The 15,525-nt window shown below is 47.2% G+C and overlaps 1 protein-coding gene across 2 annotated transcripts in view; it reads right to left on the bottom strand.

The window, feature by feature from the left end:
- NPHP1 (nephrocystin 1) overlaps positions 1-15,525 on the bottom strand; it is a 224,573-nt gene that overhangs the window by 184,721 nt on the left and 24,327 nt on the right. For both annotated transcript variants that reach the window (XM_075339427.1, XM_075339426.1), the window contains exon 3: positions 2,976-3,049. In XM_075339427.1, the coding sequence (XP_075195542.1) occupies positions 2,976-3,049 (74 nt within the window). The remainder of the gene's footprint in view (positions 1-2,975; positions 3,050-15,525) is intronic.

The raw sequence follows: 15,525 nt of genomic DNA, 5'->3' as shown, positions 1-15,525 counted from the left end.
TATGGACCCGCCTCGTCCGTTGAAAGGGGACATGGGTGCTCTGAAAAGAGACGGGATCTAACTGTATCCTCAGAGACTGATTCACCGCTTCTACCAGGCTATCCACCATGCGCCGAACATCAGCCGCTTGTACGGAATCCAGCAAAGATGCTGCATCTGAATCATCACCCGGGAGGTCGGAGGACTCCAGGAAGAAGTGGTAGTCTGGACCTGGGGATGAGAGTGAAGCCTGGGAAGGCGCTGAAGACGAGACCTGGTGGGTCCGCTTCCGAGTAGCAGAGGACCGTGGGCCGGAGCTCACTTCCTACTGAGGAGACTGCGCTAGGCCTGTGGAGGGCTGAATGCGCGACGGCAGGCGACGCAGCAGGCGTGATGGTCCGAGAGACCTCAGAGAGGGAACCTACGGACTGCGACAGGGACGCCAACTAGTCGGGAGGGGGCGGAACGCAGGGCCCTGCAGGATCGGAGACTGCGCGGCGGCATCTGAGGCGTCGGGAGAGGAGTCCTGTGGATGCTACGGGACTGCAGAGCAGCCAGAGCATAGCTGGACATCCTGACCTAGGAGAACTACACCAAGGCACGGGAAACTGTTTGGGTAGGGCGGAGCAGGATTATGCAAAGGTACTCTCGCTGGGACTGCTAGGCCGGAGACAGGAGAACGACTAAACTGTCGCTCATACATGAGGGCTATCTCCGTAGGAGCAAATCGTACCCAGATCCTGTGTGCTGCCTACCAGTCGAGAGAGAGGGATCCCGGTCACGCCGGAGCCAGGGAAATCAGGGCGCTGCTGCGTCATTGTTAGGAAAAGACAGGGTTGAGGCTCCACAGATATATGATCTAAGGGGGTTGTCTGGTACATATCTACTTGTTTGCTAGAAGCAGTAGCCTTCCCCTGAGGGCGTTCCTGGTAATACAGTTCCTGTCAGATTCTGTCTATTTAAAAATATGAGAGAATCAAGACACCAACATTTGGGCAATTAAATCCTAACGATACACAAATACCTGAAGAATCCAATAGGAGGCGGCATCTTGGGAGACGCACCGCAGAACGGTGCTATAGACATGCTGAAAGTGAATCATGAATCTGGAAATAAATCTTTTTTTTTTTTTTTTTTTTTAACTAAATTGTAGAAAAAACTTCTGGGGTTAAAAAACACATAAAACTGAGATTTTTCACCTAATTTGTGAATTCTACATGTATTATATCGTGAGTTGTCATACATCAGCAGTCCATTCACATGAAATCGATCCTGTGTGATTAGAGATCTTTTACACTCTGCTTACAGCCACATAACTGACAGATTACAGCTAATCTGCCTGTGTGAGCAAAATGGCGATGGGAAGCTGGAGTTGGCTGGGGGAGGGGCCGTGTGAGGGTGGGAAACAGGACATACCGCCCACACTGTGATGCCAGGAGGCTGAGCAGTGGGCGGAGTCGGGGGCAGAACGGCCGGCCAGCCAATAGCGCTGCAGCAGGGGGCGTGGCTGGGACGCAGGGAGACTAGGCCGAGACCGGGGCCTAAATTTTGGAGCTGCCGGAGCGAGGGAAGGTAGAGACAAGCGGTCCTACCTGAGATCAGTGGCGGCGCAGCAGCGATGTCCGGTGTGCCGGGAGGGAGCTCTGCGCGTGTGCCGGTGCGCTCCGCCGACTGATGGGACGTGGCTGGGGCGCAGGGCGTCTAGGCCGAGACCGGGGCCTAAATTTTGCAGCTGCCCGAGGAGGAGAAGGTAGGAGAGGGGCGTCCTACCTAATATCAGCGGCGCCGCACCAGCGTTGTCCGGTGTGCAGGCAGAGAGCTCTGCACATGTGCCTGTGTGCTCCGCACACCGATGGAATGGCTGCGGGCTCCAGGGAAGTAGAGTGGGGAAGGCAGGGAGGTGGACGCCGGTGGGGGGTGGGAGCCCCTCTGCGAATGTAGACAGCGCTGCGGGCCCCATCATAAAATCCAGACGCGCTGCGGAGGTCCAGTCCCTATTGCCGAGCCCCGTGCACCCTTTGGGGTGATACCGCAGGGTGGATCAGGGGTGCCCATGAAGGTTCTGCACCACGTGCAAACCCGGGAGTGGTACCACGGGCATGGACGGGGGAGAGGGCCCGAAGTCTCAAGCCTCTGCGACCCTGGGGAGTGGTACCCACAGGGCTGCAAAGGATGAGGGGAGAAAAATAAACGACACCTGCAGAAACAGAGAAGACAACAGGGATGAGAGCGATGAGCGTCGCTGAGAAAAAAATGAAAAAACTACGCAAGAAATCAAGTGGCTGAAGGGGGCCGAGTCGGCCCACATCAGCCTCCTACGACACTAAGCAAAAACTGATTTAAGTCCGCCTCCGGCTCAGGGTGTACACTGCTAGGGAGGAGCTAACCTTTTTTGTCTACTTAGTGTCAGCCTCCTAGTCACAGCAGCATAACCCATGGTCCTGTGTCCCCCAATGAAACGAAAGAAAATTACTTTAGCAATGGCTCAAAATAAAAAGATGCAATGCATACTTCTAAAAATACAGAATTTGTTTGGCTGAGCGGACAATTCCTACCACTGGATGCAGCGGGGACCCACTTTGGATTTTCTGTGTGCGAAATCAGCGCTAGAAAGTAAAAACTGTGGAGAGCACCAGACATGGGAATAAATGGCGGCAGGGAGTAGTTTAGATGATTATTGCTTCTTTTCTTTTATTTTTAATAAGCCAAGGGAGAATGCGCATTTAGGGTTTATTGAAGTGTTGAATGAAAAAAAATCTTAGTTTTTCTGTTTATATAGAGATAAATATAGTAATAAACAATAAAAACGTAATATTGTATCGCCTTAAATATAGTTACTGGCAGCATTTACCAGTCGAACGAGAAAAGCGGAAAGTTCAAGGTTTTAAAGGTGCAACTACTTAGAAAACACACAGCTCTAATTGTAATGCTACTATTGGATATTATTAAGCTGTGGGCGGAAATGGTGAATTACGATCCTGTAATTTTTACTTTACCTTTGATAAACATCTTTTCCGGTTCTAGGCTCCAGAACATCCTTTTCTAAGGTCTCCTGAAGTAAATCATCAAACTAGAAGACAAAACAATCAAGAAATGGTAAAGCCCAATTATATTATTAGAATACACAGAAAAGGGAAATCTGCAAAGAAAAAACTGGTTCTACACAATGATCTGCATACTTTTGAAGGATCACAGCCATGTTATTGACAGTAAAACTAGTCTGACCTGTATATATGCATTATTAGGCTTTGAGTGACACCTCTGTTAAAGGGTAGCAACCAACTTGTCTCCTATTCGGTTTGTCATCTCCCTGAATCAGACCCTGAATGTGAATATGCCCCGCTATGTAGCTGTATCCTGTGCCCAGAGGCGACTGGTGACAGCCATGACAAGTTCTGTGTGAATAGTAATGGAGAACATATAAGGCATTCATACTGTTTGCTGTGTCCATTTGCCTCATGTACAGCAAAACATCTCCGTGAATATCTCAAACTACTCCTGATGAAGGTCACAATCATGTCTTTCAGGCCTCCATTGGGCTGATATACGTCCGTACACATTACTTTTTCGGCTGCATTAAATACGGCAGTCTGCTGCACTATTCCATACAGAGGCATCCTGACAACAAAACGCATGATTTACTTTTTGTGTTTAACATGTGAGTGTATGCAGAATGCTGGAGGCACACATCAGGAAATCCTCCTGACATACACTGCAACTGATGTATGAACTGACCCTAATGCCCCCCATACACTTTAGATAACTGGCAACTAATCGGCAGAACCAATGTTCGGCTGACAACTATCTCCCCTGAACGGTGTCCGGACAAATGTTCAGGTTCAAGTCGGGTGGGGGCGTGGTCTCACTGCGACCAATCAGAGACGCTAGAACTGACAGTTGGGCGGGGGAAGCAGTGAATATGTATGAAAGCTAATGATCGGACCCGGAAGTTGTGTTACAGCTACAGGGAAGGTCACTAAGTATAATGCGCCTGCTTTCTTTCTTTTTTTTTTTCTAATTTGTATCATTATCCAGGGGGCCAAACCCGAACAGTAACACGGGCTTCTCTGAGAAGTCTGTGTTCGGGGTCCGTGTGCTTCCACTAGGTGTCCTGTAAGGACACAAACTTTAAACTTCGGGTCAGCCCATCACTATTCCTGTTTTCTCTATGAGAGAGCCACTGCCAGATATCTTATGGATTAGGCCGGGTACACATATCCAGCTTTTCGCCGGTTTGACGGATGCGGCGCATGTGTATACAGTACACTGGCAAGGCAACAAGCGCCGGTCACATGCTGTGAAGTTGCGGCGCTGCCACTGTACTGTATCATACTGTACTGGCGTGCGCCGCATCCGTCAAACCGGCGAAAAGCCGGATATGTGTACCCGGCCTTACAGAACAAAAAGGAGTGGAAGTCTGAAATTGGACATGTCTGATCCTTCTGTTCCCCGACATCATCCAACAAGACAATTGGGAGACCACCCTATTTATTTTACTGTTGCCATAACCATTGATATCAGTTGGTTCAGCCGACATTACAATTTTATCAATTTTATCAAGTTGATACTCCCCATTTCCATTAGCTATTTACAAGTTGTCCCACAGCAGTGACTCCCAAAGAGCAGCTGTAATCTGTCAACTTTTATATACCAATGGGGTTTTCTTTTTCATTTTAAGCCCGTTTCACACATTCAGCATTTCACTGCATTGCCGGATCCGACAGACTCCAGAGTACAGTGTAATACTGTACAACGGTATCGCGGCAAGCTCCGGTCACATGACAGCATGTGACCGGAGATTGCCGCGATGCCATTGTACTGTATTGCATTGTACTGGAGTGTGCCGGATGTGTGAAACGGGCCTTAGGAAAAAAAAAAAACATTTTAAACTTAAGGTCGAAATATCAAATTTCAAGCGGAGTTGTATTTTCTAACATCCCAGATTGCCCTGATTTTGGAGTCACTTCATGAAAGGGGTGTGAATTACATGCTGATACTAAAATCAGTGTGTAAGAAGGTGGAATACTGAATAGGATTTCAGAAGCTGTTGGGTAGGTAACATAAAGGTGTGGTCCTGTGTTCTCATAATGGGGACACTCCTAGTATCATATAAATTACAATGACTCAATAGTCCTGACCGTCCCTTAAACATCACACCCAAAAGAAATACTTTATCAATGCAAATGACAATTAGGCAGAGCAGCCATTGGTTTCACTTTATTGCATAACTGCCTACAATTCATGAATTCATTACTGCAATGCAAATATCTAAAGTGCTATTTGTGGTTTATTCAATTTATGAAAGTAAAAATATACACAAGATCAAATGTGTTAGATCCACGTGAGAGAACACTCAGATGATTTCCGTTCTCAGACTCAGTACTTACCTGTAACAACTTAACACCACTAAGCTGACGTCGACAATCAGTGAGCTCAGCGGCTCTGCCAGTGTATATGGAACGCCCCTCTCAGAGCCGCTAAGCCAACTGATTGGCTGCTGCGCTGTCAATGTGATGTCAGGCAACGCCAGTAACCGGGAGAAGTGTCCGATACTTACTGTTGGACCTGAGGAGGGAGAATACAGCGCAATTTTTCTTTTTATATATATATATATATATATATATATATATATATATATATATATTAACCCCTTAAGGATGAAGCTATTTTGTAGTTAAAGGGAACCTGTCACCAGTTTTGGTGACTATAAGCTGTGGCCACAACCACTGGGCTCTTATATACAGCATGTTAGAATTCTGTATATAAGAGCCCAGGCCGCTGTGTAGAACATAAAAAACACTTTATAATACTCACCTAGGAGGTCGCTCCGGTGCACAACAGTCAGATGGGTGGCGCCATTCTCCAGGACTGGCGCCTCCTCTTTCGGTCATCTTGGTCTTCCTTCTTTTGAAGCCTGGGTGCATGACACGTCTTATGTCATACACACAGGCTGGTATTGAGGTCCTGCGCAGGACCTCAGTGCCGACGAGTGTGTATGACGTAGATGCGTGATGCACATCGGCTTCAGAAGAAGGAAGACCAAGATGGACGAAAGCGTAGGCGCCAGTCCCAGAGAATGGCGCCAACTATCTGACTGTTGTGCACCGGAGCGAACGTCTAGGTGAGTATTATAAAGTGTTTTTTATGTTCTACACAGCGACCTGGGCTCTTATATACGGCATGTTAGAATTCTGTATATAAGAGCCCAGTGGTGGTGGCTGCAGCTTATAGTCACCAAAACTGGTGACAGGTTCCCTTTAATGACCAGGCCCTTTTTTGCAATTCTGACCAGTGTCATTTCACAGGTTATAACTCTAAAAAACTTCAACGGATCCCGATGATTCTGACAATGTTTTTTCATGACATATTGTACTTCATGATAGCGGTAAATTTAGGACGATATTTTTTTCTTTTATTTGTGAAAAAAATTGGAAATTTGACGAAAATGTTGAAAATTTCGCAATTTACAAACTTAATTTTTATGCCCTTAAACCAGAGTTATGTCACATAAAATAGTTAATAAATAACATTTCCCACATCTCTACTTTACATCAGCGCAATTTTTGAACTAACATTTTTGGGGATTAGGAAGTTAGAAGGGTTCAAAGTTCATCAGTAATTTCCCATTTTTTCAACAAAATTTACAAAATTATTTTTTTAGGGACCACATCACATTTGAAGTGACTTTGAGAAGCCTAGGTGACAGAAAATACCCAAAAGTGACACCAATCTAAAAATTGCACCCCTCAAAGTACTCAAAACCACATCATTCTTATGAGCGCAGTGATACCCCACATGTAGTCAGAAACCTCTGTTTGGACAAATGGGAGGGTTCTGAACGGAAGGAGGAAAATTAGAATTTTGAGAAGCAACTATAGCTGAAAAAGATTGTGGGTACTATGTTGACTTTGTAGAGCCCCCTAAGGTACCTAAACAGCATAAACCCCACAAGTGACCCCATTTTGGAAACTAAACCCCTCAAGGAATTTATCTAGATGTTTGGTGAGTACCCTGAACCCTCGGGGGCTTCACAGAATTTTATAAAGTTGAGTCGTGAAAATAAAAAAAAAAAAAAAAAATTTTTACCACAAAATTGTTACTTCAACCAGGCAGCTTTTTTTTTTCCACAAGGGTAACAGGAAAAAATGCACCATAAAATTAATCGTGCAATTTCTCCTGAGTATGCAGATACCTTGTATGTGGTGGAAATCAACTGTTGGGGCGCACAGCAGGGCTCGGAAGAGAAGGAGTGCCATTTGATTGCAAAATTAGCTGAAAACATTAGCGGACACCATGTCGCATTTGAAGTGCTCCTGAGGTGCCTAAACAGTGGAGCTCCCCCACAAGTGACCCAATTCTGGAAAGTAGACCACTCAGAATCTGATAACCTTAGGTGGACCCCATAGTTTGCGATTCAATTTCTTATGAGCGCAGGGATACCTCACATATGGCCAAAAAGCTCTGTTTGGACAAACGGTAGAGCTAGGAACGGAAGGAACACCATTTGAATTTTGGAAAACTTGAAATAAATTGCGGGCACCTTGTCGCAATTACAAGGCCCATAGGGTACCTATCTAGCAGAAACCCCACAAATGACCCCATTTTGGAAACTAGACCCCTCAAGGATTTTATTCAGGGGTATAGTGAGCATTTTGAATCCTGTAGTGCCAAATTTCTCACTTTTAGGCTATGTGCCCACGATCCGGCGTCTAGTACACAGTGTAAGCCCTTCTGCAGAGATGCGATTGTTGTCCACAGGAGAATGCAGCTGCCGGTGCCCATGATCCGATTCAGGCTTCTGTGGACTTATCTCTATTCTCCTTGCGGAGAACACTCTCGTCTCCACAGCATAAAGTAACATGCTGAGGAATCCACGTCGCAGGTCAGTTTATGCTACAGAGAACAGGAGAACAGCGGGCAAAAGATTTCTAAAAATCTCTCCACTGTGCTTGTACTACACAACGCAGCATTATGGATGCAGCCTTAGCACTCTGAGTCCAAAACGCTGCAAACCCTGATCGTGGGCACACAGCCTAAAACGTTAGGATGGATCGATGTCAAACACATATATAATGTCCCACTCCCCCTACATATATTAAGCTGGCACCCTTTAGTGACTTTCATGAGGCACTAAAGCGTGTTTAGCCCTATATTTAGCCCAAAAAAATAAATAATTTTAAAAAATGACGTGGGGTAGCCCCTATTTTTGACAACCAGCTAGGGTAAAGCATACAGCTGCAGCCTGCAGACCACAGCTGTCAGCTTCACCTTCGCAGGTAATCCAAAAAGAGGGCACCTCAGGCTGTTTTTCTAATTATTTCTAAAGAACTAATTTTTAAAAAAAAAAAAACATTGGGGGCTCCCCAAATTGGATTACCAGTCACAATAAAATGAACAGCTGTGGTCTGGTTTACCACAGGGTGGGAAGAGCCATGGTTATTTGGCCATTCCAAGCCTAAAAATAGCATGCCGCAGCCGCCCCAGAAGTTGTGTATCAATTAGATGCGCCAACCCTGGCACTTCACCCCAGCTCATCACGTTGCCCTGGTGCGGTGGCAAATGGGGTAATATATGTAGCTGATACCTGTTGTAATGTTACCTGGCATCAAGTCTATCAGATACCCAACATTACTAACTGTGACTAATAAAAAAAAAATAAAAATTTGAAAAAACGCTCTCCAGCACGTTCCCTTTCTCACCAATTTATTGAAAAGAAAAAAAAATCCGGTCTACAATAATACATTTAGGAGGTCCCACGACGACTCTGAACCTTCCAGAATATGGGGGGGGGGCACACTCCGAGAACGTATCCTTCATTTTCTGAAAGTGCAGACCCTCCATGTGAAAAGTGTGGTTGCAGGGAGCGGAGTGAGAATACTGCACTCACGCTGCCCAGGTCCAACCGAGGGCAGATTGACCTGCAGCAACCTCATTCAAGAATATGGGGGGCACACTCAGGGAACGTATCCCCCATTTTCTGGAAGTGCAGACCCTCCATGTGAGGAGTGTGGGTGCAGTGACCTAAGAATACTCCACTTATGCCCCCCCGGTCCACAGCACGGCAGTGTGAGCTGCAGTAAGCTCAGTGTCACTGCTTGCAAAGAGCCGGCTGACAGCCGCTGTCTGCACATGCAGCTGCCATCTTTTCAGAAGGTGGAGGAGGGATCGCGGGGGTTCATCGCTGCAGGACCGGTGGGTTATGTGGGTGACCTGGCTAGACCAGGGGATGACGAAATCAGTGTAGGAGGATGAATGTGGCAGGTGCAAGAGTAGTGCACGCTGCGATTTTGATGATCGAGAGGGGGAGGGGGGCTGGAGGGGCACTTTGGCGACACCAGGAGACCAGAGTGGACCGGGGAAGGAGATTTATCTCCCATCTGACATGTTTGATCATGCCAGATGGGAGAGAAATAAGTTTTTTACCGCTGCCGCCATTTACTGTAATGTGACCATCTTTATACGGTGTACACCGGTATTCACGTGACCGGGGAAAAATGGCCCAAATCATTATCTCCAGGGTCTCAGGTACCCCCGCTAGCTGAAGCCCCAGAGATTTTCCGACGCTGGAGGGCGCTATACACTTTTTTCTTGCTGCCGTTTTAAAAGAACGACACGGAATAAGTACCCTTTCCTGCCGTCGTTGTAATCTGTACGGCAGTCATAATGGGGTTAAACTATGCTTAGGCACAAACATCAAAAGGGGCATTCTCATCTCCAAGATCCTATCCCAATATGTAGTAAGTGCAATAATAATATGAGCAAATACTTCCCATTAGAAATGTAGTATAGTTCTCCTGATACAACCATGCCTCTTACCTCATATGCAGGACATTGCAACTTAGGTACCTGACTGACAGATTCCCTTTAAAAATGGCTTAAAAGCACAATAACTACTATAGGTATGTTTTATACCATACCAGAAAAAAAAATCTGTGTGAATATGGCTCACATGTAAAAAAATAAAAAAATGTATGGCATATCAATTAAACATACCCTAAAATTGTGCTTCTAAGGCTATGTCCGCACGTTGCTTTTTACCTGCTTTTTTGCTGCTTTTTCAACTGCAGCGTTTAATGCCAAAATGGTTGTGTTCTGCTTTTCAAGCAAAGTCTATGGGAATTTGGGTTTCTTGTCCGCACTATGCAGTTCAAACTGCAGCCTTTTTGTTGCAGAACTTTGGTCAAAAACTCAGCTTTGCAGTGCAAAACCCAAATGGCAAAAACTGACATGTCAATTGCTTTTGCCATTTGGGTTTTGCACTGCAAAGCTGAGTTTTTGACCAAAGTTCTGCAACAAAAAGGCTGCAGTTTGAACTGCATAGTGCGGACAAGAAACCCAAATTCCCATAGACTTTGCTTGAAAAGCAGAACACAACTATTTTGGCATTAAACGCTGCAGTTGAAAAAGCAGCAAAAAAGCAGGTAAAAAGCAACGTGCGGACATAGCCTTAGAGATCTAATTGCAGGGATCTCCACCAACTCTTTTTCACTTGGAACTGGTGGAAGTAACCAACTGATTGCAGTTTTATAGACCAATTAATTGACATGCCATAAAAGATGTTAATCATGGATCTAAAATTAATTGTTTCTAAATAGTGTTTTGTGGCTATACTGGTGCACTGCAGTGAATGGGTCGGAATGGCGCAGTAATACCGTAATCCCGCTGCAGTCATGGTTCCTTAAAGGACAGTTCATGTTGCCCGATCCATGTCCCTCATATATGAGAAGCTGGCTGCATGACTTCAGACATAAAGGCTTAACTCTGGTTGCTGCGGCTGTTTCCATGGATACAGGGTAGACTCATTAAATTTAATGGGTTTGCACACACATCCGTGTTTTCACAAGGACTGTATGTCCGAGTGGAGCACATGTGTGTCTGTGTGCTCCTCACGGCAACATGCCACTTTCTGCAGGCAGCATGTGTGTCACACGAACTGCACACTGATGTGATCCATGTGACATGTACCGGAAAAAACACAGATCACTTAAAAAAAAAAAAGAATTTTTATACTTGCCTATCTCCGGCGCTGCTGTAACAGTTGCTTCCACGCCCACTCATTATGCTCATGAATATTCACTGCACTGACCGCAAACCCAGAAGCAAGTGTGCCAGCAGCGCCGGAGATAGTAGCATCAGAGACAGGTAAGTATACCAGCTCATACTGTCCGTGTGCTATCTGGATGTCACACGGATAGCACACAAACAGCACACGGAACACACGGAGACTTATACATACCTACATCGCGGATCGTGTAAAAGTTTGTTTTTTGCACGGACGTGTGAAGGGGGCCTAAGCGCGTGACAATATTCTCCTAGGTCTGCCTTCCCAAATGTGAAAGGTAATTATCTATTCTAAAATGGCAGCAAAAGGTTCATTCAGAAAAGCAGAAGACTGCAGATAAAATAAGCATTTACCAAATGAAAAAATGATCACAATGAAAGTAATACTAATGGCAGCCCAGTCATTGTGAAAAGCAGCCGACAGACGTATGCTGTAATGATGAGATATGTATAATTAACAACCTGCAGTATAAAAGAATGGGGAAGGGATTTCTCCTAATGGTGAGGATTACATAGTCCGTGCAGAAGACTGCTCACATGGCCGCATTCCATAGTGACTACTGAATGATACCCTGCATTGGTATGGATAGCGAGACTATCTAAGCGTCTGCTATGGGGAATGTTCAATAATGAAAGGTCATTAAAAGCATAAGGAAAGTATGTGCGGTGACCCTTATCTCTATTAATAAGTTTGATGCTGTTTCTTCTTCTTTCTTTTTTGTTTCTCCGTGGCACTTTCTCCATTTCTTGCTGTCCATTTGTCTTCTCTGTCCATTCTTGTGTCCAGCAGGTCGCCGTATGTGGTGGTGCTGAACTCTGCAACATTACTCCTTGTCATTAAATAGGTGATGCTAAGAGAAGTTCTGGCAGGATGCCAGATCAGGATTGGCCCCGGAAGGCAGATAGTAAGGACCGAGTGCTATAGTGATCTAATATGAGGACATAGGCTCATGCTGAGCGTGCATCACAACTGCTGTTACAGAAGCCATGAGGCAAACAGCTGGACTAGTACATGTGACATGTTTTATTCTTGGGACCAAAGGAGGTCGGAATTAATGAAAGATAATGGCCAGTGTTACCCAAGGAGGACCACAGCAATTAACACAATAAGTCAAAACTTGTATAACACCATATAGCATCTATATCGGACTGGGAACTCTTTATACCACTGACCGGAAACATTTAAAGGGTTATTTCCAGCACTGAAGGTTACTACCTATCACCTAGTTAGGTAATAACTTTATAATAGTTGAGGCTTCAACCACTGCCATCCCCACCTATCCCAAAAACACAGTCAATAAAAAAAACAAACAAACACTTTCATGGATATATACAGTACAGACCAAAAGTTTGGACACACCTTCTCATCTTTAGAACAACTGTTAAAGGGGTGGTTCACCCATTTTTTGTATTTTCTGTATGAGCTCTACTTACCTTTCTAGGCGTCTTCTCCATTGGCTTCTATTTCCAGTTCTGGCACTGAGCGGCGCTATCCTGCACGCTCAGTGCCGGTCACATGACCCCCTGGAGCTGTGGCCGCCGGCATCCTCTGACGTCCCGGCATTTCCGGGCTCTCAAACAAGACGGGTACGTCACAGGATGCCGGCGCCACTCAGATTGAGTGACAGGGCTGTGGGCGGTGACTACCGCACGTCACAGCCCAGCATCGAGGGGAGGATCCGGAGGACGTTTGTGTGGAGCCGGCTAAGCGTCCTGCAGATGGTGTGAGGCACGGGGCGCCAGTGTGCAGTGCAGGGGGGGGTTCTTCAGCTGAATCCCCCCCTGCACGTAAGTATGTGCTCACACTGTCCACCCGCCCGCTCTGCTGCGATGTCAGGAGAGCGGCCGGTGTCGGGCAGTGTGATCGTGTGCTCCTCCCAGCAGCAAGACTCTGACAGGCATGTCACCGCTGAGCTCTGCCATCTGTCCTGCTGCATGGGACCAACTGTCTGAACTCTGTCACCTGCACCACAAGTCACAGAGTGGAGACAGTTGGTGACAGAGCACCTCTGCCCCCCCCCTCTTCTCTCCCCCCACTCTTCTCCCCCTCCCCTCTTCCCCCTCTTCTCTGCCCCCCTCTTATCCCTCTCTCCTCTCCCCTCTCTTTTCCCTCGCTCTCTTCCCCCCGCGCTCTCTTTTCCTCCCCCCTGCGCTCTCTTTTCCTCCCCCCTGCGCTCTCTTTTCCTCCCCCCTCGCTCTCTTTTCCTCCCCCCTCGCTCTCTTTTCCTCCCCCCTAGCTCTCTTTTCCTCCCCCCCTCGCTCTCTTTTCCTCCCCCCCTCGCTCTCTTTTCCTCCCCCCTCGCTCTCTTTTCCTCCCCCCTCGCTCTCTTTTCCTCCCCCCTCGCTCTGTTCTCCCCCCCGCTCGCTCTCTTCCCCCCCCGCTCGCTCTCTTCCCCCCCGCTCGCTCTCTTCCCCCCCCCGCTCGCTCTCTTTTCTTCCCCCCTCGCTCTCTTTTCCTCCCCCCTCGCTCTCTTCTCCTCCCCCCCTAGCTCTCTTCTCCTCCCCCCCTCGCTTTCTTCTCCTCCCCCCTCGCTTTCTTCTCCTCCCCCCCTCGCTTTCTTCTCCTCCCCCCCTCGCTTTCTTCTCCCCCCCCCCCCTCGCTTTCTTCTCCTCCCCCCCTCGCTTTCTTCTCCTCCCCCCCTCGCTTTCTTCTCCTCCCCCCCTCGCTTTCTTCTCCTCCCCCCCTCGCTTTCTTCTCCTCCCCCCCTCGCTCTCTTCTCCTCCCCCCTCGCTTTCTTCTCCTCCCCCCCTCGCTTTCTTCTCCTCCCCCCCTCGCTTTCTTCTCCTCCCCCCCTCGCTTTCTTCTCCTCCCCCCTCGCTCTCTTCTCCTCCCCCCTCGCTCTCTTTTCCTCCCCCCTCGCTCTCTTTTCCTCCCCCCTCGCTCTCTTTTCCTCCCCCCCTCGCTCTCTTTCCCCCCCCCGCTCGCTCTCTTTCCCCCCCCCGCTCGCTCTCTTTCCCCCCCCCGCTCGCTCTCTTTTCCTCCCCCCCCTCGCTCTCTCTCTTTTCCCTCGCTCTCTCCTGGCATGGTCAGTACAGAAATCTCTCCATCGTGGAGGGGTGAGAGGGAGTAATAAACATGGAGTCCCTACCGTGTCTGTGTATTTATTTCAAATAAAGTATTTTTCTCTGTGTGGTCTTTTTTTTTTTTAAACCCTTTATTGGAGATTCTTAATGGCCAGGTCAACCTTGGCCTGACATTAAGAGTCTCGGGCTTTATACCAGCGGATAAAACATAGCTGGTATTAACCCCTTATTACCCAGCGTGCCACCTGCCACCAGGGCCACTGGAAGAGTTGGATACAGCGCCAGAAGATGGCGCTTCTATGAAAGCGCCATTTTCTGGGGCGGCTGTGGACTGCAATTCGCAGCGGGGGGCCCAGAAAGTTTGGGCACCCTTCACTGCGGATTCCAATCCCCAGCTGCCTAGTTGTACCTGGCTGGACTCAAAAATTCGGCGAAGCCCATGTCATTTTTTTTTTTAATTAGTTCATGAAATTCATGAAATAAAAAAAAAAAAAGGGCTTCTCTATATTTTTGGTTCCCAGCCGGGTACAACTAGGCAGCTGGGGGTTGGGGGCAGCCCGTAGCTGCCTGCTGTACCTGGCTAGCATACAAAAATATGGCGAAGCCCACGGCATTTTCTTAAAAACGTTTTCAGGGAAAAACCTTTATAAAAAAAAAAAATGCTTCCCTGCATTTCTATTGCCAGTGAAAGTAACACCAAGCAGCGGGGGCTAGCAGCCAGTAGCTGCTTTGGTTACCCTTAGCAACAGAAAATGCAGCGGGAGCCCACAAACAATGTGATTTTTTTGGTTTTTTATTTTTAATGAATTTTTTTTAAAAAAAAATCGGCATGGGCTTCGCCCATCGAGCACCAGAGCATTTTACTGCTCAATTCATCCCAAGTAATCAGATGACTCCAGTGTCGGACGATTACTTGTTCTGTGTCCCCCTGCATCCATCGCAGCGTGTACGGGCTGTGAGGTCAGCGGAGTGGAGACAGTGACATGCTCTGCTCTGACACATAGTGTGCTGCATGTCACTATCTTTCTCCACTCTGGGACTTGTTGTGCAGGTGACCGGATGCTACATGTCACTAACTGTCTCCACTATGGGACTTGTTGTGCAGGTGAGAGTGTATACAGTTGGTACTATGCAGCAGAAATCACAGAGTGGGGCAGTTAGTGACATGTATCATCCGGTCACCTGCACAACAAGTCCCAGAGTGGATACAGTGACATGCAGCACACTATGTGTCAGAGCAGAGCATGTCACCAACTTGCTCTGCTCTGTCACCTGCGGTGCTGCATGTCACGTTTTTGCCGCAATTTGGTGCCTTTTTTGCTGCATTTTTGCTCACTGCGTTTTTAATCAGTGCACGATGCCATTAAAGATTGTTGATGAAAAAAATAAAAAAGGTCTGATGTCATTTCCTTATTCAAAATGTTCATTGTATGCAGGAGAGCAGACAGCAGCTGCAGAACT

This window comes from Anomaloglossus baeobatrachus, chromosome 3 (assembly GCF_048569485.1).
Source record: "Anomaloglossus baeobatrachus isolate aAnoBae1 chromosome 3, aAnoBae1.hap1, whole genome shotgun sequence".
In the NCBI taxonomy this organism is placed as follows: Eukaryota; Metazoa; Chordata; class Amphibia; order Anura; family Aromobatidae; genus Anomaloglossus; species Anomaloglossus baeobatrachus.
This window is presented reverse-complemented; position numbering and strand designations above follow the sequence as displayed.